Source organism: Bos indicus x Bos taurus, chromosome 2, assembly GCF_003369695.1.
Source record: "Bos indicus x Bos taurus breed Angus x Brahman F1 hybrid chromosome 2, Bos_hybrid_MaternalHap_v2.0, whole genome shotgun sequence".
In the NCBI taxonomy this organism is placed as follows: Eukaryota; Metazoa; Chordata; class Mammalia; order Artiodactyla; family Bovidae; genus Bos; species Bos indicus x Bos taurus.
In genome coordinates, this window is record NC_040077.1 from 118,022,729 (window position 1) to 118,048,370 (window position 25,642).

Here is a 25,642-nt window from a genome sequence, read left to right on the forward strand (position 1 = left end):
TAGACCACCTTACCTGCCTCCCAAGAAATCTGTATGCAGGTCAAGAAGGAACAGTTAGAACTTGTTTCCCATCTACTTGTCATGAAGAGATGGCCCAATGCCATGATCTTAGTATTTTGAATCTTGAGTTTTAAGCCAGCTTTTCACTCTCCTCTTTTACTTTCATCAAGAGGCTCTTCAGTTCCTCTTTGCTTTCTGCCATCAGGGTGGTGTACTGTGCCCTTAAAAAAAAAAACAAAAAACACTTGTCTTTTTATTGTTAAGTTGTAAGAGTTCAGAGAGCAGAAGTTTTAGATACTGGAAAAAATTATGCAATTTTTATTTTATGGTTTGAGCATCTCATGTTCTATATAAGCAATAATTGCCTGACCTAAGGTGGCAAGGATTTTTCTCCTTTTTTTCCCCCTGTAAGTTGTAATGTTGTTGGTTTTATATTCAGGTTTATGATCCATTCAAGTTGAATTTTGTTTATGATTCTGGGTACAAGTCAAAGTTCATTATTTTTATAAATGAATAAATAAATACTGCAGCACTATTGAAGATACTTTCCATTTGCTTTTGATTTATGTTGACATCTGTGTCAATAATCAATGGCCACATATGTATGAGTCTTTTTCTGGACTCTACTCTGTTCCACTGATGTCTAGGTCTACTGGCACACTCATCTCACATTATCTTAATTATTGTAGCTCCTATAGTAAGTCTTAAAATTCAACAGTGTTGGGACTTCCCTGGTGGTCCAGTGGTTAGGACTTTGCCTTCGAATGCAGGGGATGTAGTTTCAATCCCTGGTTCGGGGAACTAAGACCCCACAGGCCTTGAGACCAAAAAACCAAAACATAAAACAAGCAATAAAGACTAAAAATGATCCACATCTAAAAAATCTTAGAACAAAAATCCTAACAACCTAACTGAAGTCAGTATAAATAACATGATGTTAAAAAAAATTCAGTAGTGTTATTTCTTCAACTTTGTTTTGCTTTTCCAAAGTTGTTTTGTGTACTCTAGGTCCTTGGATTTTCCACATAAATTTTAGAATCAACTTCCTGTTTTTAAAAAGAATTTTTAAAAATGTAAAGTAAAAATAAAAAGAATTTTAGAATTTCTGTTTTTAAAAAGCCTGCTAAGTTTTGTTCAGAATTGCATTGACCACATAGATAAATTTGGGGAGAAATTAACAATATTAATTTTTCTGATCTATGAACATACCCATGAACAGATAGTTCGTTTTTTATTTTCGCTTGGCCACGCCACGTGACTTGCAGGAATGAACAGATGTCTTTGGAAGGCTCATTGCTAGTTTCAGTTCTGGTATGTTTATCTCTCATGATTGATGATCAGTCAAAGGGTAATTCCCCTCTTCTTGCAAAGATGGGTTCAGGAAAGGGTTTGTGACTCCATTCTGGCCGTGAGGCTGGAGGGAAATTGGGTCTGAGAGTTCTGGGAACAGTATCTCTGTCCTAAGAAGACACAGGAAGAGAGGCCCCTTTCTTTCTCCGGATGTTGTGATGTCTAGATATGATGCCAGGAATCGCTGCGGTCATCTTATGAGGGGAACCAGAATGAGGCCAAACTGCCAACATGAAGAGGATGACGAAGCAAAGACAGAAAGACCCTGGATCCTGACAACCACGCTGAGCCAGGCTCCAACCAACCTTGGAGCCAATAAGGATGCTTCCTTGTTAGGTGAGAAAAAGATCTTGAGGACAGTCAAGTCTATTTGCATTGGAGTTTTCTGTTATATGCAGTGGAAATCATCTAATATCTTATCAAACTGCTAAAACACAGTCCTGGAAAACCTATAAGCTATAGATTCTTCATTTAAAGAATTTGTTGGTTTATTTTTCTTAATCTTTGTTTAAAACTTTTGTACTGTTTTCCATTATGCACTCAAAATATGAATTCAGCCTCATTATAAAAGTACAAACAATATAAGCAATATAAACCAACAAAAAGTCAGATGTTGGTGGAAACGTACATTTGTGCAACCCCTGTGGAAAACAGTATGGAAATTCCTTAAAAAAAACTAAAAATAGAACTACTATAGAATCCAGAAATTCCACCCCTGGGTATAAATCTAGAAAAAATGAATACTTTAATTCTAAAAGATACATGCATCCCAATGTTCATAGCAGCCCCATTTACAATAGCCAAGACATGGAAGCGCCATAAGTGTCCACAGACAGATAAATGGGTAAAGAAGATATGGTGTATGTACACAATGGAATATTACTCATCTGTAAAAAGGGTGAAATGATGCTATTTGCAGCAACATGGATGAACTTAGAGATTATCATAAGTAAGTCAGACAGAGACAAATATCATATGAGGTTACTATGTGTAGAACCTAAAAAAAATTATACGATGATACAAATGAACTTATTTTCAAAACAGGCTGATAGACACAGGAAACAAATGTATGGCTACTGAAGGGGCAAGAGGAGGGATATATTAGAAGTTTGGAGTTGACAGAAATGCACTACTATATGTAAAATAGATAACAATGATCCTACAATGTAGCACAGGGAACTTTATTCAATATCTTGTAATAGCCTATAATAGGAAAGAATCTGAAAAAGAATATATATACAAAACTGAATCACTTTGCTGTATACCAGAAACTAAGACAATATTGTAAATCAACTACTCTTCAGTAAAAAAAAGTCAGTTTCCTCTAGCTCTCCCTTCTCCCAAAGGTAACCTGATACCCTTACTGGAGAATAACCATTATTATCAATTTGCTGTGTATCCTTCTGGATTTTTTTCTATGGGTGTTCAGTTCAGTTCAGTTCCGTTCAGTCGCTCAGTCGTGTCAGACTCTTTTCGACCCCGTGAATTGCAGCACGCCAGGCTTCCCTGTTCTTTGGGTGAGAGATTGACAAATATACGTATTTTAAAAACATAGCTTATTTAAATATTTATAGGTGCAGGTGAATGAATAAAATTTACAAGGAATTTTTTTAAAATACAAGAACTTTTGTCACATGTATATTGAAAGGATTTGGAATGTTTTTCCTTTTACAAGGAGAACATTATGCATTGAGATACATGTGTGAAAGTGAAAGTGTTAGTCACACAGTCATGTCTGACTGCTTGTGACCGCATGGACTGTAAGTTGCCAGGCTCCTCTGTCCATGGGATTTCCCAGGCAAAAATACTGGAATGGGTTGCCATTTCCTCCTTCAGGGGATCTTCCCACCTCAGGGATTGAACCCAGATCTCCTACACTGAAGGCAGATTCTTTACCATCTGAGTCACCAGAGAAGCCCTGCTGAGATACATATTATATGTTATATCTTAGAATCCAGTAGAAAGTCCTGGTAACCTTTAAAAAAGATAAAAATGGAAATCTAAAAAGAAACATGATGATATCATTGAATATTGGTCCATAGTAGTTATAAAATACACTGCTGCTACTGCTAAGTCGCTTCAGTCATGTCCAACTCTGTGCAACCCCATAGACGGCAGCCCACCAGGCTCCCCCGTCCCTGGGATTCTCCAGGCAAGAATACTGGAGTGGGTTGCCATTTCCTTCTCCAACGCATGAAAGTGAAAACTGAAAGTGAAGTCGCTCAGTCGTGTCCGACTCTTAACAACCCCATGGACCGCAGCCTACCAGGCTCCTCCGTCCATGGGATTTTCCAGGCAAGAGTACTGGAGTGGGGTGCCATTGCCTTCTCCATTCATTATTAAAGATATAGTTCCAGACTCAACCAATTCTGTTAGAATTAGACTATTCCACCTGTCATATTCTTGTACCCTTTCCTCAGTTACACTTTTCTTCCACCCATTCTGTCTAGGGCTGTGACTTTACATGAAAAGGAGCTGTTAAAAGAAAGTGTTTAACCACCTTGGGTAATGTAAGTTATTGAGTCAAAACAACCTGGATTAAAAATTCATAATCCCCCCCTCCACCGGCAAATTCCAACAGTCTCATTCCCTGAACTACTGTTAACAGTTTGATATGTCATTTTCTTTATCTTCTCTTATGCTGGTGTGAGTGATTGTGTATTGTTGTTGAGTTGCTCGGTTGTGTCGAGTCTGTGACCCCATGTACTGCAGCACTGCAGGCTTCCTTGTCCTTCACCATCTCCCGGAGTTAACTCAAATTCATGTGCATTGAGTCTGTGTATGTATGTGTGTAAAATGGGGTCACGCATTACCATTTAATTTAGAATATGGGTTTGACTAATAAAGACCCAATACAGTGGCTCACACCTAACAAAAGTTCATTTCTCATTTACAAAACAGTCCAGTTTTAAGTGTTAATAGTCTAGGAGATACAGACATTCCCCAGTGTCGGGGACCCTGGAGCCTCCTGGCTTGTAGTTCTGAACTTCCTAGGTATTGTACTCATTTGTAGGATTACTGTCAGTAATTCACTCCAACCTAAGCAAGAAGCAAAAATCTAAGGAGAACACATTTCCCTTTCTAAAGAGAACAACCTTGAAGCTGCACGCATCTCATCAGCTCTCACGCTGTCGGCCGTACTTTAATCACAAACCACGTCTTCGAGGGAGGCAGGAAGAAGCAGTCAGGGATGGAGGGATGCAGACAGCTTCCCGACTGCCTCCCAACGGGACAGAATCTCGGGCACCCTGAGCATCAGCGTGATCATGCCAGATCATTTTTATGAGCAGAGGCTGAGGCTGGAGGACTGCAAGTTCTCTGATTAAAGAATGACACAGAAAGGGCAGAAACAGCAAAGGGAAGGATTGATAATCGAAAATTCAAAACTTCAGAACCATCAAAAATACCATATGCGAGTGAAAAGGCACGTGGTGTGCCGTGAAAACTATTTGCAACATATATAATAGGTCAATGCTTAGTAATCTCAGTATATTAATAGCTCCTACACATATGGAAGAACTAAAGAAATGCTCTAGTTGAAATGGGCAAAGGATATCAGTGACAACTCAGAAAAGGAGAAATACTGTAAGCAAATAAATATATGGGAAAAATCCTCCAAGCTCTGTATATGGTTTTTAAAAATGCAAATTAAAACAGCAATGGATTACTATTTATCACACAGAGTCTTTGTGTTGAAACTTTATGTATGTTGAGTGTTCTGGGCTGGGAGAAGCGAGGGAGCTTTTTTGGCATTCTCATGCTCTGTTGGTTGAAATATAAATAAAATAACCTTTTGGGAGAGCCATCTGGCAATATGAATCAAAAATCTGTCAAAAAGGACAGATTCAGAAATCCTACATTAGAAACGTGTCCTGGGGAAATAACTGTGTTTTCTAATATTTAGGAGACTCAACACAGAATTGTTTATATAACATGGAAAAACCTAGAAATGACATAAATACCTCACAATAAGGGATTAGATATTTAATTTAATATTTGCCCATACAACAGTTTACTCTGAAGCAATTAATAATTTTGTAAAAGCATATTTATCTTGAAAATGAATGATGATTATGACATATTTTTAAATAGGAAGTTATAAGCAGTATGTTCAATATGGCCTCGCTTTTATAAAAATATCGAGATGGATACACTCAGTTACAAGTCACAGAAAATTCAATTTAAACTGATTTCAACAAGCAAATTTATTGGTTCATCTACCTAGTGACTCCAGAAGTAAGACAGATTTGGGTGTTATCTTAACTTAGCAGCTCTGAAAGCTCTTTGAAAACCTAATTTCTTTTTCTCTCTCTTTTTTAACCTCTGAAGCATCTACTTCCCCTGAGAGCTGGTTTGTCTGGTGGAGGCAAGAGAGCTGCCAATAGCTCCCAGGTCTCTGAGTCCAAACCCAGAGGAGTGAGTGAGTGTCTCCCCTACCTCTGCCCCACCCTTTAGCAAAAGTCCTAGGCTTCCCTCTAATTGGATCATCTTGATCACGTGACTTTCCTTGTGGTCAGGGAAGAGCTTTGTATTGATGACTTAGGTCTGGGTTAGATGCTGGTCCTTAAAACACTGTGGCAAGAGCATGAGGTGATCGTACTTTCGTTTAGTCAAATTAGGATCTACGTGGGGGCTGAGAGTGGGCAAATCCCAACAAAACTGTGTGAATGTTCCACAATGGTGCGGCATGGAATGTGTGTTGAGAGGCTTACACCAAGATCCACCTAAACACAGAAAAATGTCTATACACTGAAGTGCCAACAGAGGTTATCTTCAAGTGGCAGGAATATAAGGAATTAAAAATCTTGCTTTTTAGGTCTGTCTGCATTTTTCAGTTTTGACTGCATGCATGCATGATTTGAATAAATTTTAAAAATGAAAACTCTAAACATAAGGAAAAGTTGACACATAACACTTGCAATGCAATTAATTGCTTGAGAGATTTAAAGCAGACGTGTTGGCAAACAGGAACTATGAGTTTTCACAGTGGTACCAACTGTGCTTTGCAGAAGTTTCTAACTGTCTTTCTCTTGCCTCTGTTATGAAATTGTGGTCATTTCGAAAGGCGTAATCTGAGATCTTTGAAGGTTAGTCTGGTTTGAAACCACTGGTTCCAGTGGTTAGAATTTTTCCCTAATGTTAGGGTGAGAAATATTTTAGCTTTCTCTAGAGACATTTTCACTTGTCACCTTTAGGCACTATGAAGGGGGGTCCCAATACCATATGGGGTGCAGAGCACGTGTGTCTCTTTGTAGAGGAGCCTCTGTGCACATAAGGGGAGGAGCTGGCCCTGTTCCCCCACTTCCTTCTTGGACAGAGGGTGCTGAGTGTTCCTTCAGGAAGTGGCCACCCTAGAGAGTCCCCAGCATTCTCGGCACCCTGAATCACAGTGCGATACTGGCTGTAGGCACCACAGAAGGGGCCCCAGGTCTGAAGACTCAGGGTGTAGGGAGAAATCAAAGTGGAGTAAATGTCTGGCTTCACTTCTGTTAGATGCTGGGTATCGGGAGTTCTTCCTACAATTCATGAAGAAACTCCTGCTGCTCTTCCATGTACTTTATCCTAGAAAAGAGAACTTGTTCCACTGGCAGAAAAGACTTCCACTGGTGAAAGAAGGTAAGGAAAGCTCATGGCAGCCTGGGTGTCCCATGACTCACTTCTATTTCTGCTTGAAATTGATTCTCAGCTCTGCATTTTCAGAAACTTGATTTTATCTGATCCTGCACTTCCAGAATTATTCTCACTGAGATGGGAAGAAACGAACTGGCAATTCTGTGTCATGGTGAGAGCTGTACTTACCAAAAGGATTAAAATGCTCCCGTTTGAGAGGTCAAGGCACTCTGGTCTCAGTCAGAAAATATATGTGGGAGAGGAAATGAGGCCAGAGGGTGGATATTGGGTGGTCTGAAGGGAACATTCTGTGTTTCTCCTGGTAATGTCATCCACTCCCTCCCACAGGAATGGATTAAATAAGTACCACTCAGGGAGGAACCTTGTCTTGTTCAGTAGAAAGATCAGAAGTGCTCCACACATCCATGATGAATGAATGGAAGTCCAGCTAGTTGAATGGATGAATCCTTATTAATTTCTAGGGGCGCTGCCTATGAGAATTTTCCCTGATGCTTCTGGGAAGATTAGACTCCCTCCTCTGGATTTCCATGACACTTTGAATTAAACCTCTTAACTCATAGTATTAAAACTATTTGCTTACATATCTGTTTTCCTTAAAAGACTGTGAGCTTCACAAACATAGGGATTCTGTCTTATTTTTCTTTTTTCTTAAGTGGGATGTTGTTTTATTTTAAAATTAATTTTATTTACTTATTTACTATTTTTAGTTGCAATGGGTCTTTATGGCTGCACTCGGGCTTTCTCTAGTTGTGCTGAGCAGGGGCTACTTTTCCTTGTGGTACACAGACTTCTCATTGCAGTGGCTTCTTTTTTTGCAGAGCATAGGCTCTAGGCACATGGGCTTCAGTAGTTGAGGCTCACAGGCCCTAGAGTACAGTCTCAGAAGTTGTGGCTCAAAGGCCTAATTGCCCTGCAATTTTGTCTTATTTTTCCAGGTAGCTAAGTATAAACATTTTACATAGTACTCTGGCACATGGTAGACATTCATTGAATACAGTGATAATACTGTGGCAGCCTTGTGAATATCTCAGCTTGTGGGACGTACTTGTTGAGTGGATCAGGATATTACAGTAATCAAGGCCCCTTTGCTTCTTTGGTGTTGGCCTTTGCTTTTTTCTGCTTCCCAGGGAACAAATATCCTTCTTCTTCTTCTTTTTCAAAAATATTTATTTTTATTCATTTGGTTATTCCAGGTCTTAGCTGTGGCATGCAACTCTTAGTTGTGGTGTATGGAATCTAGTTCCTCAACTGGGAATCAAACCTGGTCACCCTGCATTGGGAGCCCAGAGTCTTAGCTACTAGATCACCAGGGAAGCCCCAGGAATCCTTTTATTTTCAGCTGTTATTACAGCTCTGCTGAGGATACTGTAATACACTGAAGGGTTTCCATGGTTTACGTTATCTGTTTTCAGCTGTTATTACAATATCCTCTGCTGAACCCACAAATACGCTGAATGGTTTCCATGGTTTACGTTGCCAGGATCAAATTAGTCACCTCCTAATGTTATGCAAAGAGACACTTTAATCTTATCAGCAAGCCATCTCTGTCTCTTAGAGTTTTCAGTTTGTTGTGATCCACACAGTCAAAGGCTTTGGCATAGTCAATAAAGCAGAAGTAGATGTTTTTCCGGAACCCTCTCACTTTTTTGATGATCCAATGGGTGTTGGCTATTTGATCTCTGGTTCCCATGCCTTTTCTAAATCCAGCTTGAACATATGGAAGTTCACAGTTCACATACTGTTGAAGCCTGGCTTGGAGAATTTTGAGCATTACTTTGCTAGCATGTGAGATGAGTGCAATTGTGTGGTAGTTTGAACATTCTTTGACATTGCCTTTCTTTGGGATTGGAATGAAAACTGACCTTTTCCAGTCCTGTGGCCACTGCTGAGTTTTCCAAATTTGCTGGCATATTGAGTACAGCACTTTCACAGCATCATCTTTTAGGATTTGAAATAGCTCAACTGGAATTCCATCACCTCCACTAGCTTTGTTTGTAGTGATGCTTCCTAAGGTCCACTTGACTTAGCATTCCAGAATGTCTCGTTCTAGGTGAGTGATCACACCATCGTTATTATCTGGGTCATGAAGATCTTTTTTGTAAAGTTGTTCTGTGTATTCTTGCCACCTCTTCTTAATATCTTCTACTTCTGTTAGGTCCCTACCATTTCTGTCCTTTATTGAGCCCATCTTTGCATGAAATTTTCCCTTGGTATCTCTAATTTTCTTGAAGAAATCTCTAGTCTTTCCCATTCTATTGGTTTCCTCTATTTCTTTGCATTGATCCCTGAGGAAGGCTTTCTTATATCTCCTTGCTATTCTTTGGAACTCTGCATTCAAATGGGTATATCTTTGCTTTTCTCCTTTGCCTTTAGCTTCTCTTCTTTTCTCATCTATTTGTAAGTCATTTTGGCTCATCTCTATTATCACCTATGATCCTCTGATCTGGAGACTGCACTTCCTCTGGTAGGTACATTTGCCTTCTGACCAGGTCACATTTCCCTGGGGACCAGGTGGGGATTTATATGGCATCACTGGTAACTCTAAAAAAAGCAAGTGGTCACATGTGGGCATCAGTCTTCGTCCAGAAATAATATTCATTGTTCTGAGACCAAGAATCTAGAAAGTCAAGACCTAAACAGAGTGGCAGACACACATTTGTGAGTGGGGCAGGCTGACAGTCTGAAACAAGGTAAATACTCAAGTAGGGTAAAACTGGCAATAACCAGGAAATGGTGATGGAGCCTGATGTTCTGGCAGAGTTTGCTACAGCAGCACACGTGCACAAGGACCCAATGGATAGGTTCCTGGAGCCCATGGATATGGATAGTTTAAGTGGTTGAGGAGGTGGGGAAAGGGAAGGTTGGAAATTTAGAGTTATCTTGGAAGGTTCTTTGAGTGCTGGTGCAAGGCTGACTAGACCAGAGTGACACAGCTGTGCATTTATTGGGAAGAACCAGTTGTATGTATTCACCTCAGCCACTGTATTCTTATTTAAGGCATCCCCACCCCCGCCGCCCCGCCTCACCTGCCAGGGCTTCCCTGGTAGCTCAGCTGGTAAAGAATCCACCTGCAATGTGGGAGACCTGGGTTTGATCCCTGGGTTGGGAAGATCCCCTGGAGAAGGGAATGGCTTCCCACTCCAGTGTTCTGGCCTGGAGAATCCCATATAGAATCTATGGGGTTGCAAAGAGTCGGACACAACTGAGTGACTTACACTTTCATCTCACCTGCCAGAAGGCCTTGCATCCTGCACTTGTATTCATCCAGGTGTGTTGCACATGGAGAATCCCTGTGATGACTGCTCCTTGTTCCTTGAGGAGGTAGCTTCTCCATGTCTGCATCCTGAAGGTTTGGAAACCCTCTTAGTTAAAGCTGGCCAGTATCTAGATCTAGCTAACTGTGCCCTTCATGTGTTTCCTAAACCAGGCACTTTCCTGACTGATTCTTCCTCTGTATCATCTGTAAGTTTGTCTTTATCAGGTTTGCCCTCACCTCCTGTCCACAGTGCCAGCCTGTTTTTTTTTTTTTTTTTTTTGAGCAGTTGTAGTTTCCTAGAGGCCTTCTTTGGGCTTCCCGGGTGGCGCTAGTGATAAAGACCCACCTGCCAATGCAGGAGATGCAGGAGGTTTGATCCCTGGGTTGGGAAGATCCCCTGAAGGAGAGCATGGCATGGCAACACACTCCAATATCGTTGCCTGGAGAATTCCATGGACAGAGGAGCCTGGCAGGGTACGATCCATAGACTTGCAAAGAGTTGGACATGACTGAAGCGACTTAGCATGCATGCACAGATTGAAGGATTCTTTACAAGTTTCTGTTTTCCTCAAACAGGGTTGTTAAAGGTTTGATGCCCTTACTTTTTCTAGGAGGTTTTCCCTGCTAGCCTCATGTCTGTACTGCCGGGGATTCATCTCAACATCTCCCACCCTGATTTTTCATGCAAGAGAAGAAAGAATACCTTCTCTAGAACCTCCTTTTGGGAAAAAGAGAAAGGAACTCACCTGTCTTTATTTTAAAGGTTTGTGGTTTCATATATATTCTTCAAAGTAAAATATTTGAAACTTGTCCATGTTTTGCCCACCTTTCTCATAAATGATTCCAAGTTCTCAGAACAGGGAAACAGTTAAGACATTCCATGAATTTTCACTTTCAATTATTAGATTTGTTTAAAATCTTATAGTTAATACATTTTTCAGGTCTAGAGAGTTGATTTTGAGTGACATGTATAATATGAATGGTGCAAAGATATCTGGTAAAGATAAGAATACTGGGACTTCCCTCCTGGTCCAGTAGTTAAGGCTCCAAGCTTCCACTGCAGGGGGCACGGGTTCAGTCCCTGATCAGGGAAGTAAGATCTCACATGCCTTAAATATTTTTTTTTTTTAAATAAGAACTATTTTAACACAGCACTGTTTATTATATGTAGATTTCAAAGCCTAAGGAGTTCTTTTTCCATAAAACCCATCACACCATACAAAAAAAACTTAGTAAGACTAGTTAAAATTCAATTGTACTTTAATTTGGGGTAATGAAATCCAATCTGACAGAAAGTTTACGATCATCCCCAAGGCCAAATCAGAGAGAGAAAACCAAAGCATTTCATGAAAGCTGCTGATTGCAACTTTGCCAAGATTGTACTGATAAAACATCCAGCTCACTGCTAAAGCCAGGCGTGGTCGTCTGAGACACAAGGAGTATGTTTATTGCTTAGGATGGGGCAATTATCGTAACTGTGCAAAGAAAGGAAACCATGGACTATGGAGTGGAGGACTGCCTGCTAGCAAACACAAAATTCACCATTGTGGCTGTTGTATGTTATTTTATAAGCTTTAATAATGTTAAAGTCATATACAGGTAAGTTAACTTGCAACTAGCTTAATAATTGCAACAATGTAACAATAAAATCACCACAATATTGTAAAGTAATTAGCCTCCAATTAAAGTAAATAAATTAGTTTAAAAAATTAAAAAGATAGCTTTAGCATATTTCAAAAGTAAATGCCGCAAGGTGAACTCTTGTTATTAATAGAAACTGATAGACCAAGGACAAAAATCCTTTCAGATGCTGAGAAGTAGTATTGAGAATCATTTTCTCAGCAGTATTTAGATTGCTGCTTGCTTTTTGTGGTTTATAGACATCGTATTGACCTTTGGCATCCGGAGAAACAGGCAGGAAAGGAGAAAGGCCAATTATTTACTACCTGCCAGAAGATTCAGGATTGTGTAAACCCCCTAATCCCAGAGCCGTGGCCTGTGTTGGTTTCTGAATATCTGCAGCTCTTGATCTATGCGCATAGGCAACTGGAATTCACCAACCAATTGAGTAACTTTTTTTTTTTTTTTGTACAGTTCTTCTGTGTATTCTTGCCATCTCTTCTTATTATCTTCTGCTTCTGTTAGGTCCATACCATTTCTGTCCTTTATCGAGCTCATCTTTGCATGAAATGTTCCTTTGGTATCTGATTTTCTCGAAGAGATCCCTAGTCTTTCCCATTCTGTTGTTTTCCTCTATTTCTTTGCATTGATCGCTGAAGAAGGCTTTCTTATCTCTTCTTGCTATTCTTTGGAACTCTGCATTCAGATGTTTATATCTTTCCTTTTCTCCTTTGCTTTTCGCTTCTCTTCTTTTCACAGCTATTTGTAAGGGCCAGATAATCACGATGGTGTGATCACTGACCTAGAGCCAGACATCCTGGAATGTGAAGTCAAGTGGGCCTTAGAAAGCATCACTACGAACAAAGCTAGTGGAGTGATGGAATTCCAGTTGAGCTATTCCAAATCCTGAAAGATGATGCTGTGAAAGTGCTGCACTCAATATGCCAGCAAATTTGGAAAACTCAGCAGTGGCCACAGGACTGGAAAAGGTCAGTTTTCATTCCAATCCCAAAGAAAGGCAATGCCAAAGAATGTTCAAACTACCACACAATTGCACTCATCTCACACGCTAGTAAAGTAATTCTCAAAATTCTCCAAGCCAGGCTTCAGCAATATGTGAACCGTGAACTTCCAGTTGTTCAAGCTGGTTTTAGAAAAGGCAGAGGAACCAGAGATCAAATTGCCAACATCCGCTGGATCATGGAAAAAGCAAGAGAGTTCCAGAAAAACATCTATTTCTGCTTTATTGACTATGCCAAAGCCTTTGACTATGTGGATCACAACAAACTGTGGAAAATTCTGAAAGAGATGGGCATGCCAGACCACCTGATCTGCCTCTTGAGAAAGTTGTATGCAGGTCAGGAAGCAACAGTTAGAACAGGACATGAAACAACAGACTGGTTCCAAATAGCAAAAGGAGTATGTCAAGGCTGTATATTGTCACCCTGCTTATTTAACTTCTATGCAGAGTACATCATGAGAAACGCTGGGCTGGAAGAAACACAAACTGGAATCAAGATTGCCGGGAGAAATACCGATAACCTCAGATATGCAGATGACACCACCCTTATGGCAGAAAGTGAAGAGGAACTCAAAAGCCTCTTGATGAAAGTGAAAGTGGAGAGTGAAAAAGTTGGCTTAAAACTCAACATTCAGAAAACGAAGATCATGGCATCCGGTCCTACCACTTCATGGGAAATAGATGGGGAAACAGTGGAAACAGTGTCAGACTTTATTTTTCTGGGCTCCAAAATCACTGCAGATTGTGACTGCAGCCATGAAATTAAAAGACGCTTACTCCTTGGAAGGAAAGTTATGACCAACCTAGATAGCATATTCAAAAGCAGAGACATTACTTTGCCAACAAATGTCCGTCTAGTCAAGGCTATGGTTTTTCCTGTGGTCATGTATGGATGTGAGAGTTGGACTGTGAAGAAGGCTGAGTGCTGAAGAATTGATGCTTTTGAACTGTGGTGTTGGAGAAGACTCTTGAGAGTCCCTTGGACTGCAAGGAGATCCAACCAGTCCATTCTGAAGGAGATCAGCCCTGGGATTTCTTTGGAAGGAATGATGCTGAAGCTGAAACTCCAGTACTTTGGCCACTTCATATGAAGAGTTGACTCATTGGAAAAGACTTTGATGCTGGGAGGGATTGAGGGCAGGAGGAGAAGGAGACAACAGAGGATGAGATGGCTGGATGGCATCACTGACTTGATGGACGTGAGTCTGAGTGAACTCCAGGAGTTGGTGATGGACAGGGAGGCCTGGCGTGCTGTGATCCATGGGGTCGCAAAGAGTTGGACACGACTGAGCAACTGATCTGATCTGATCTGATTGAGTAACTGTTCATCTTTACCAGTTTTGTTCCTTGGCTAGTCCCATGTCAATGCAGAGAGCTCCATCCAAGTAGAATTGAATGCCTGTTTTATTTTAACCAGTGTACCTTAATTTCATATACATTCATTACTTAAGTAATGAATATACAATAATTACATTCATTACTATGATTTATGAAAATGCTATTTTCATATGCTACCATTATAGTTAGCATTGCATAATCTTTTTCTGAAATTCTGGAATGACCCCCATGCTTTATTTCTGTTTTCCTAGTACACAGATGTACATAGTACAATGAGATCTGTCATTAATTTGTGTCCTCTTTTTTCAAACAGATATCATCATTACTGTAATAAGTGGGATCACACACATCTATCAATGTCTCAGTTATCAAATGAAAGAGCTTCATCACCATTTTTATGGCAACCTTCTTTCCAATACTTCTTGAATATTTATCTATATTCCAGGTCTGGAGATTTGTTTCAACCTGCCCTTGTGAATGGGCTGCCTGGTGTTTCAAAAATCTCAAGGTATTCAATAAAGACGTGAGTGCAAACTTTTTTTATTATTATTAAAGTACAGTAGATTTACAATGATGCGTTAGTTCCAGGTGCCCAGCAAAGTGATTCATGTATGTCTATGTGTATGTGTTTGTGTGTGTATACCTTTTCAAGTTTTTTTCCCATTATAGTCTATTATAAGAGGTTGAATATAGTTCCCTGTGCTATACACTAGGTCCTTGTGCCTTATCTATTTTATATATAGCAGTGTGTATCTGTTAATCCCAAACTCCTAATTTATCTCCTTCCTTTGCTCTCCCCTTGGGTAACCACAAGTTTGTTTCCTGTGTCTGTGAATCTGTTTATGTTTTATAAATAAGTTTGTTCGTATCATTTCTTTTTAGAGTCTATGTAGAAGGAGTATCACATGATATTTGTTTTTCTCTGCCTCACTTCACTTAATATGATAATCTCCAGGTCCACCCATGTTGCCATAAATGGCAGTATTTCATTATTTTTTTATGGATGAGTAATATTCCCTTGTAGATATATACCACATCTTCTTTATCCATTCATCTGTCACTGGACATTAGGTTGCATCCATGTCTAGGCTATTGTAAATAGTGCTTCAGTGAAAACTGGATGCATGGATTAATATTATTTTGAATTATAGTAAGTATTTTCCAGATATATGTTCAGGAGTGGGATTTCTGGATCATATGGCAACTCTAGATTTTTAAGGGACCTCCATAGTGTTCTCCCTGGAGAAGGAAATGGCAACCCACTCCAGTACTCTTGCCTAGAGACCCGTGGACAGAGGAGCCTGATGAGCTGCTGTCCATGGGGTCGCACAGAGTCGGACACGACTGAAGTGACTTAGCATGCATGCATGCATGCATTGGAGAAGGAAATGGCAACCCACTCCGGTATTCTTGCCTGGAGAATCCCAGGGACAGAGGACCCTGGTGGGCTGCCATCTATAGGGTCGCACAGAGTCAGACATGACTGAAGCGACTTAGCAGCAGCAGCAGAAACAGCATAGTGTTCTCCAGGCTTCCCTCATAGCTCAGTTGGTAAAGAATCCGCCTGCAACGCAGGAGACCCAGGTTTGATTACTGGGTCGGGAAGAGTCCCTGGAGAAGGAAATGGCAATCCACTCCAGTATTCTTGCCTGGAGAATCCCATGGACAGAGGAGCCTGGCGGGCTACAGTCCAGGGGATCGCAAGAGTCAGACAGGACTTAGCGACTAAACCAGCACCATACTGTTCTCCATAGTGCCTGCACCAGTTTGCAGCCCTTTTCTTCACATCCTTTCCAGCATTTGTTATGTGTAGACTTTTTGATGATGGCTGTTCTGACCTGTGTGAGGCAAATAATTATGGTTTTGATTTGCATTTCTTTAATAATTAGTGATACTGAGCATCTTTTCACATACCTGTTGACCATCTGTGCGTCTTTGAAAAAAATGTCTGTTTAGTTCTTCTGCTTATTTTTGATTGGCTTGTTTGTTTATTTTATACTGAGCTGTATGATCTGTTTATATATTTTAGAAATTAAGCCCTTATCTGTCACATGGTTTGCAAATATTTTCTCCCAGTTCATAGGTTGTCTTTTTATTTTATTTACGGTTTTCTCTGCTGGCAAATGCATAGAAGTTTGATTGTGTCATTAGTTTATTATTTTTAAAAAAATTTGGAGGGTAGGCTGTGCAGTGCAGTTTGTAGGATCTTAGTTCCCTTACCAGGGATCATCTCATGCCCTCTGCTGTGGAAGTTTGGAGTCCTAAGCATTGGACCCCCATGAAATTCCCTCGTTTATTTTTGCTTTTATTTCTTTTGCTTTGGGAGAGCAGCCTAAGAAAGTATCGCTATGACTCTTCTAGAGGTTTTATGGTGTCATTACTTATATTTAAGTCTGCAAGCCACCTTATGTATGGTGTGAAGGAGTTTTCTACTTTCATTAATTTACATGCAGCTGTTCAGCTTTCCCAAAGTCACTTGCCCAAGAAACTGTCTTTTCTCTTGCCTCCTTTGTCAAAGATTAATTGTCAGTAGGTGTGTGGTGCATGTCATTTTTTAGGAAGTGTTTTTGAGCATTAAGGAAAGGTCATGTTTCTATTAAAACAAGGTCGCTAGATTAAGGAATCTTAGCAGTGCTTAGAAGAATGTCTGTAGATCAAAGTTTTAATCAGAAAAAAATTGGGGAAGGAAGCTAGAGGATTTCCTTTTTTATAAAAAAAAAAAAAGTTGGGGAGGGGGGGGCAGGTTAACAAAAGTTAACTGCGTGGGAAAGCACTCACTAGAAAAATATGTGATTCTCCTGTCTTTAGAAGTCACAAGATATACCTTCATGGCTTTGTGATTTCACGCAGTTCCCCATGTCACCTCTGGGAGCCATTACCAGATGGTGAACACTCACAGCTAGTACTAAGTGCTTATTCTTGATGTCAAGTGCCCGGTGTTCAGTAAATACAGGCTCCCTCCCTTCCTTCCTGCCCACTTGGAGAAGAAAAACAGAGGCGATCACACAAGCTTCACAGACTGAAGTGATTTTTAAAGCACCAAAGAAGTAAGGCTGCAATTAGAGCAAAGGGGAAGACATGTTTAAAGAGAAGGTTGTAGGTTTATTGTGGGAAAGGAGGTCTCATCATTTGGGAAGGTTTTGGGGGCCATTCTGGAAGCATTCACTTTTTCTCATTAGCCTTCTATCAGCAGCCATTAGCTGCTGAGATCATTTCTGAAGTTTGTTTTCAGCTAAATGAGGCCTTCTCCTTGGCAGTAAGTCTGACACTGGCCCTAGTCTTGGTAGACGCTGCCCAACTTACAGTGGGCACCCAGGAAGGAAAGCCTGTCTCCCTCTCAGAGAGCGGAGACTTTTCCTCCTTCAGAAATTCCCAGGTGCAGGTTCTGGGTTGGGCAGGGTGCTGCAGGTGGTAGGTGAGAGCTGTGTTTTTATATGATCTGGCTATATCCATTTGTGGATTCAGTCTCTTGCTGAGGGTGGCATGTTGCCCTCAGGGGTTGGTCCTAAGCAGGGCTCTTAGGACAAGACCCAGGTGCTTCTCTGGGCCTGTATGGACCCACTCCAGCCCTTGCACACATCTGTTTCCTACAGGATTTGGGTAGGGAGGGGTGACAGCTGATTCTGATTTTTTTTTTTTCAGGACTGTTGTGGACATAACATAATTCTTTGCTGAACTCTCTTATTTCAAAACTGAAGCCAAAGTAGCATTTTGGGCTAGAAGGAAACAGTTATTCCCATTTTAAAACTCCAAAAGGAAAAGACTTTAAGAACTGTCATTAAGTGGAGGTTGTATGTAGAGATGAGGGCTGATTATATGGGTTTTGTAGTTGTGGGTTCTTGATATGCAAATATACCTTCGAGAAGGAAATATGAATCTGGAGACTGGGAGATTCTTTCTGGCTGCATGATCCTGAATAAATTGTTGATCTTCTTGAAGTCTAATAAATAAATTAAAGCTAATATTATTGCCCTAGCTGATTTTGCAGAGTTGCAGCTTTCCTAGAGATTTTTTTTTTTTCCCGCTCAAAAAAAGATATTTATTTTTCCATTTTTGTCACCACAAATTCCTTTCCTGGAGATTTTATGTGTTTAAAAGAGTATTTGAAGCTCTTTGCTATGGTTGTACTGTCTTCATTGAGCACATTTCTGCCTTGCAAGCTGCCTGCTCTGCAGAGTGAGTGAGCGTTAGTGAGAGTTAGTTGCTCAGTCATACCCAACTCTTTGCAACTCCATGGACTGTAGACTGCCAAGTTCGTGGGAATTCTCCAGGCAGGAACTGGAGTGGGTTGCTATTTCCTTCTCCAGGGGATCTTCCTAACCCAGGGATCGAACCCAGGTCTCATTCATTGCAGACTGATTCTTTGCTGTCTGAACCACCAGGGAAGCCCCCTGCTCAGCAGTTCAGTTCATTTCAGTCACTCAGTCAGGTCCGACTCTTTGCGACCCCATGAACTGCAGCACGCCAGGCCTCCCTGTCCATCAATTCTTGGAGTTTACCCAAACTCATGTCTATTGAATCAGTGATGCCATCCAACCATCTCATCCTTTGTCGTCCCCTTCTTCTCCTGCCCTCAATCTTTCCCAGCGATAGGGTCTTTTCAAATAAGTCATTTCTTTGCATCAGGTGGCCAAAGTATTTGAGTTTCAGCTTCAACATCAATCCCTCCAGTGAACCCCCAAGGACTGATCTCCTTTAGGATGGACTGGTTGGATCTCCTTGCAGTCCAAGGGACTCTCAAGAGTCTTCTCCAACACCACAGTTCAAAAGCATCAATTCTTCTGTGCTCAGCCTTCTTTATAGTTCAACTCTCACATCCATACATGACTACTGGAAAAACCATAGCCTTGACTACACGGACCTTTGTTGGTAAAGTAATGTCTCTGCTTTTGAATATGCTATCTAGGTTGGTCATAACTTTCCTTCCAAGGAGTAAGCGTCTTTTAATTTCATGGCTGCAGTCACCATCTGCAGTGATTTTGGAGCCCCCCAAAATAAAGTCAGCCACTGTTTCCACTGTTTCCCCATCTATTTCCCATGAAGTGATGGGACCAGATGCCATGATCTTAGTTTTCTGAATGTTGAGCTTTAAGCCAACTTTTTCACTCTCCTCTTTCACTTTCATCAAGAGGCTCTTTAGAGTTCCTATCAAATACCTCTCTGTAAGCAGAAGTGGGCATATCTTATTAGCTTCCAACTTGGAGAAAGTGCTGCTCTTAATTTTAATCACGCAAGCCTCCTTATTGCCTACAAAATGAATCTGAACTCTTAGAATGGTATCAAGGCCCTTCAAATCTAGTCCTGGCTTTAGTCTGTCCATAGTCCTCTCAGCAAGCCTTCACTCTCCCTAAAGGGATCAGAGGTTGGGTCTCAGGTCTTGGGAGGGGGCCTGGCAAGGCAAGGCAGGCCTGTCCTAGAGAGCCAGGGTTTCTATTCAGGTTAATGAGATGGGGAATAAGATGAGAACGTTCTAGGGGTAGAGGTGGGGCAGTCTTGTTCTCAAGAATAAGGTACAAGCCCAGATACTCCAGGGCCCTTGAGGATGTGTGTGAGGTTGACTCTGTGTCTGTAGAGAGAAAGGATGCAGAGCTTGGTGATGCTGCCTGGCTGTGATTTAAGGAACCCAGGACCAGAGAAGTAACGTGAGTTCAGCATCCAAAGTCATATTCCTCACTGGCAGCAAATCTAGGCTTGAGCTCAGTTCATGTGATTCCCCCAGGCTAGGGGTAGTGTTCCCTCTCCGGGGTCTTCACACAGTCACTATGGGGGCTATCCATTTCTCTGGTGGTGCTCTGTATACTCTGGGAGCGAGGGATTAAGGAGGAGGCATTTAATGCAGGCAGGTGTGCATTTTCCAGTTTATAATTGACAGGTTCTAGGGTAAGATTTTGATGGAAAAATCTGCAGCTAAAATAAAGCCTGACAATGACCATTACAATTTCTAGTCCTCTCTGAAGAACTGGAGAATCCAGAGAATAAAAGCCTGGAGTTCAACAGTGTGACAATGGCACAAAAATCCATCAGAACAGGGCAAATTTTCCACAAACGATGACAACATAGTATGTACGAACAAACTTATGCCTTCAGTAAGGGATTTCATGAGGTGCTTCGGCATTGGCAATTCTCAGGAACTCGCCTAGCTGTGACTTGCCATTATCTCTGTTGTGACTTGCCCTTTAGGAAACCTCTAGCATTTACTGTGCCTTGTCAGGGTCCATTTTATATATTTTACTCTCTAGGAGCCAAAGTAAAGGAACAGAAACCTATTTAAGATAGCTCAAATAATCCAGGGGGGTGTGATATTTTTAGAACCCAAGGCAGAAAATGCAAGGCATCTTAGTGGACTCAGAAACCCAGGTTGCTTTCTGTCTTGCAAGGGCTTTTGTGGTTCCACTTTGCTCCTCTCCAACCTCTCTCTGTCTCTCTCTTCCTCTTGTCTACACTCCAACATGAGTGACAGGTCAATTACATGACATCACACTCGGACTACGTTCTCTGAGAATCCTTGGGTTGGATTTTTAAGAGACAGACTCTGATAGACTCAGCAGGGTCTGCAGAACAACTTTCCCCGAGACAGATACTCCCTCACTCCTGGTCCAATCAACTTTGATGGAGGAGAGGGAGGTCTGGAGGAAGTGAGACAGCAGATGACTTCTCTCCTTTCTTTGGTCCATGTCAATACTCTTGAAAGTTGTCATCGCCTCTAGTGAAAAATGGGCAGCCTGTTCCTTGGGACTGTATGCAAGGTCAGAGAGTCAGAAAACCATGTGAGAAACTTTAACACAGGTTCATTCTTTCTTATTCTTTTCTCCTGCAGGAGCCAGGTTGCCCTGAAGACCATGAACGTGTCTTCTGAGCACTGCAACATGTCAGATTGGCTGAGGCTGGAAGCAACTGTAAAGGCCTCCGTGTACGTGGTGGCTTTCTCCTTCGCCACGCTCATCACGGTCATCATTATCACCATCGTATTACAGAATTCAAAACTGAGGAAAGAGGTTCGATACATCCTCCTCTGTCACCACCTGCTGTGCATCTCCTCCTACTGTGGCCTGGGGGTGGTTTTCCAAGGGATGAGAGCCTTCCTGGCCAACAGCCCCGTCCTGGTGTGCTGGGTGGTATTTGGGGCACAGCTGAGTGTTGGAGAAGGGATCCTCTTCACTCTGGCCTTGATGGCTGCCCACACGTACCTGGTGATCTGCTGGCCCCTGACCTCTGTGTCCTTTGTAGATTCTGTCAAGTATAAGATTCTGGCTGGGACTTGGCTCATTATTATACTGAAGAATGCTTGCCTCTTCCTCATAGAGGGCACTGGCCCTACTCAGATTGCTCTTTTAAAATCTGAACCCCTTTGCCCAGTGGTCTTGAATGGCATTCCTGCCAGAGCCATTGGCATGGTTTTCCTTTTCCTTCTTCTGTCCATCATTCTTGTAAGTTACTCCCTGATATACAAAGAAGGGAAACGGGCTGGTCATTTTAACAGGTCAAATATCAAAGCAAGGAAAACAGTCCTTATTCATTTAGTGCAGCTGGGCTTGCATGTAATACCAACTCTGTTATTCATTGGTTTGGGAAAGATGTGTGGAGTGTTTTTCTTTGCTTTAAATCTGGTGCTTTTTGGAGTCTTTGCCTTTGCCCAGTGTTTTAACCCCCTGATCTATGGGCTCTGGAATAGAGAGTTGCAAAGCAGATTATACCACTGGATGTGCTGTCAACTGTGGTGTGGTCACTGTGGTGTGACCAGCAGAGTGTCAGTTTAAATAAAAATTCAGCCGTTTTGAATCAGTAACGCTAGTCCTAATGGACCACGAGCTAGGGTTGAGCATTTGCTGTTCTCTCAACCTAAAATTGATGCCTTGATTTGATTTTGAGAGTAATATGAGTAAATCAAAGTTATCCATCTGACTTACAAACTTTGACTACTGTGTCCACTGAATTGGACTCAGAGAAATCATTTTATGTCTTTAGTTCTACACCCAGATTAGCATTTTGAGTAGCATGCCTCATTGTGTTTCAGGAGTTGAGCAGTTTTTTTGTGAATGCACTTGTTTTTAGAAACTAAGAAACAGACCATGGTTGATAGGGAGAGAAGTTTGGCTGTTCCACTTATATTAAGTAGGGGCAGGTTTGGCTACATGTGATAACAAGTCAGCAACAAAATGAGTGACTTTAAAAAGTTGAGGTTGATTTTTTTCTTATGTAAAAGAAATCTGGAGCTACACAATCCAGGCCTATGTGGTAACTCTGTAGGCCACAGAGATGATCCCCTTCTACTCTGCCATGATTAGTGTACTACCTCATGACCCAGGATGGCTGTTAGTGCTCCAGTCATCACATTCACACTCCAGCCAACAGGAAGGAGGAAGGGGCAAAGAAGTCTCTGTACCTTCCTTCTAAAGACACTTTTCAGAAGTTACAAAACACTTTTTCTTACATCTAACTGGCTAAATTTTAGTCATTTGACTATGACCTAGCTTTAAGGGAGAGTAGCAGTGTAGCAGTGTTTTGTTAAAAGTTGGGTTTCTTAATACTAAGAAAATAAGTAAGAGTAGATATTGGATAACAAAATTATTTCAGGGACCATTTTTCTCTTGACCAAACAGAATATAAAGACAATGGATAGATTATGATCATCATAAAAATATACTCTACCTTTTAAAATGATACGTAGATACAGAGTTATCTGTTCTGGATCCCAGAAAACTTTAATTGTATTATGTCAAAGAGAATGGCATCAATAAAGAGATCACTGAACTGGTTTAAACATGGGAACTCATAATTTAAGTCTAAGTAAGTTTGGGGCCATAGTATGAAATAACTTCTTTCACAGAAGTCTCCATATGATATTTCTTTAGATAAAACACCCATTTCTGAATCAGTCAGGATTCAGTCCTAGAAACAGGAATTGTTACCATAAGTATATTGCCCCATAAAGATTTAATACAGGAATTGGATGCATACAAGTCATTGAAAGGGCTTGGGAGTGGACATCAGGGGACAGCATTTGTGGATGTCAAGAGCAAACCAATGAGCTGTAACCTGGAGGTCAGGCAGGCACTTCTTCCACCGCCTGCCCCACCTCGGCCTGTCTCCTCATGTTCCTCGTGACTGTGAGACTTTGTTTGGGGGAGAAACAGCAACAGGAAGATGGCCTCCACCTCTTCCATCTTCCAAATCTCATGTGATTGCCTCTAACTGGTAGAACTTAACTGGCACCCAGACTCTAAGAACAAAGGAGTCTGGGAAATGTAGTTCCTAGTTTATATTGGCAGTGCAGAAAGGCACCCTGAAAGGTGTACAAATGAGGATTGAATGATCTAAATCATGGGATCCACCATTATGATATTTATATTTTCAGGTAACAAAACAACAACAAGGACAACAGATGCCATGTATTGAGCAATTCTTATGCTCTTGATATTATTATGTAAGCTCTTTTATATACACGATGTCAAGTCCTCCCAACAATTTTATAATGTAGAGATTATTATACCTGATTTACAAATAAGAAAAACTGAGGCTTATAAAGGTCTGACAGGAGCTTAGGAGGTTGGACCATCCCTTTAAATTTCCATACACGTGACTTGACTCAGGGTGATCATTTCATCACTGTTGAGAGCTGGACCTGTTGCTTGGGAAATTGGGGCCTTGGTTCTCCACTTTGCTTTGGGTGTGGACTGCTGGCTTGTGGGAAAAAGCTCCTTTTTACTGATTGCTTTGACCACACTCTACATCCTTAAGCTGCCCTTGGTTTCAGGTCCTAGCAGTTTCTGAATCATGTGTCTGGACTCCATCTTGGCTTCCAGTTCTTCTTATGTCCTCTCTGGGTATTCATTCTAAGTTTTCCTTCTTCCTCTGAGAATAGCTCTGAGACTTCAAAGCACCACCTTCTCTTCTGTTCGCGCAGTTCTCTCTCCAGGGCAGGCGCGAGTCTCTTACCTTGTCTCTCGGCATCCAGTACAGAGCCTGACAGAGGGCAGATCTCGACAAATGATAAGCTAGACTTGTCAGTCAGTAAGACATGCCTTTGTACAAACTCTCTCCCCACAAAAACCAAGTTGTTTCTTCGTTTTTGTTGAAATATTAAGCAATCTGAGAGCAGAAAGAGGAAGAAAAACTAAAAAATTGTCCAGGCTTAATTGTAAGACTTAAATGTAATACTCACAATTTAATTTAACCTCAGAACTTTTAAAACTCTGTTTTCTAATATCAAAAGGTAACTTCTACTTGTACCACTGATCATTACAATGGTTGTTTTATACTTTCAAATGGAAATCATTGCTTTTTAAAATTAAATATTTTGAATTGGGAAGGTATAGTAAAAGATTCAAAAGGCTCAAAATGGTATTTAGTGAAAATTAAGTCTTCTCTGGGCTTCCCAGGTGGTGATAGTGGTTAAGAACCCACCTGCAAATGCAGGAGATGGACCCGGGAGGAGGGTATGGCAACCCACTCCAGTATTCTTGCCTGGAGAATCCAATGGACAGAGGAGCCTGGAAAGCTACAGTCCATAGGGTCACACGGAGTCAGACACAACTAATGCAACTTAGCCCACAAGCACACGTCTTCCTCCTCCCTATTTTTCGATATCTTCCCTCTCTTCCAAGAGTCAACAGCTGATCCACTTCTGAGCTTTCCTCAAAAGATGATCAACGAAGGGGAAATTATTGAGAATTTCTCATTTGTAAGATAATATGGGTTTTAATTTCCTGGACTTGCATTTGAAAGTTGTTTAAACTGATATTAAGAATGATAGTTTATGTCATGAATGACATCAGTAATCATGCTTCCCATAATGTGAAAATACTTTGAGAAACTTAAGCTTGGGCAAGATACAGAGGAAAGGGGAGAGGCTGACGTTACTTGCAATTATTTGAGAGTTCCTGTAAACTCTCCTTTCCCCTATAGACGTGGTGCCATTATATTGAATTTAAAGTCAGGGAGGATAGGAGTTTAGGGGAAATGTTCAAAGAGCTCTAAAAAAAACAAATTACTGAAACAAAAATGTGAATTATCTCAAAATTCCCGAGTTCTTGGAAACATTTCATTTATTGCAACTGTTACCATATTATCACTGCATGAAACCATTTCTGGCTTAACTATAGATATGCTGCATAAACACATTGACTTATATGTAGATATGCTCTATAAACACTTATTCTAAAAATGAACTTGGGCAACATCTTAAAAAGTAAGAACAGAAAAGTAGTTTATAATATCCATCATAAGAAAATGTAGAATGAATCCAGTCCGTTGTTTAGAAGAAGTTCAAGAAGGTAAGATCAGCTGCATTAATGTATTTTAAGCATTTTTTATTTCTAGAAAGGTCAAAGACTGTGGCTAGAATTGCCTTCCTGGTGGCCAAGTGAAGACATTATCTCTGCAGTGGAGAGAAAATGGCACATCTGTCCCTAGGGGGAGTGGGGAAA

General features: G+C 41.0%; 1 protein-coding gene across 2 annotated transcripts; it reads left to right on the forward strand.

Annotated features, from left to right (window-relative positions):
* The first annotated feature begins 6,508 nt into the window (after positions 1 to 6,508).
* On the forward strand, positions 6,509 to 24,555 carry LOC113876418. Of its 2 annotated transcripts, none has more exons than XM_027515611.1 (4): positions 6,509 to 6,966; positions 10,849 to 11,000; positions 14,662 to 14,739; positions 21,034 to 24,555. In XM_027515611.1, the coding sequence occupies exon 4, from the start codon at positions 21,056 to 21,058 to the stop codon at positions 21,971 to 21,973; it is 918 nt and encodes a 305-aa protein (XP_027371412.1). In that variant the 5' UTR covers positions 6,509 to 6,966; positions 10,849 to 11,000; positions 14,662 to 14,739; positions 21,034 to 21,055; the 3' UTR covers positions 21,974 to 24,555. The 2 variants fall into 2 exon arrangements, with proteins under 2 accessions (XP_027371412.1, XP_027371421.1); XM_027515620.1 differs by having other exon boundaries at positions 14,662 to 14,724.
* Positions 24,556 to 25,642: the final 1,087 nt, after the last annotated feature.

Bases quoted from the DNA above. Each gene is read 5' to 3' on its own strand.
- LOC113876418 (XM_027515611.1), top strand. From the start codon at position 21,056: ATGAACGTGTCTTCTGAGCACTGCAACATGTCAGATTGGCTGAGGCTG.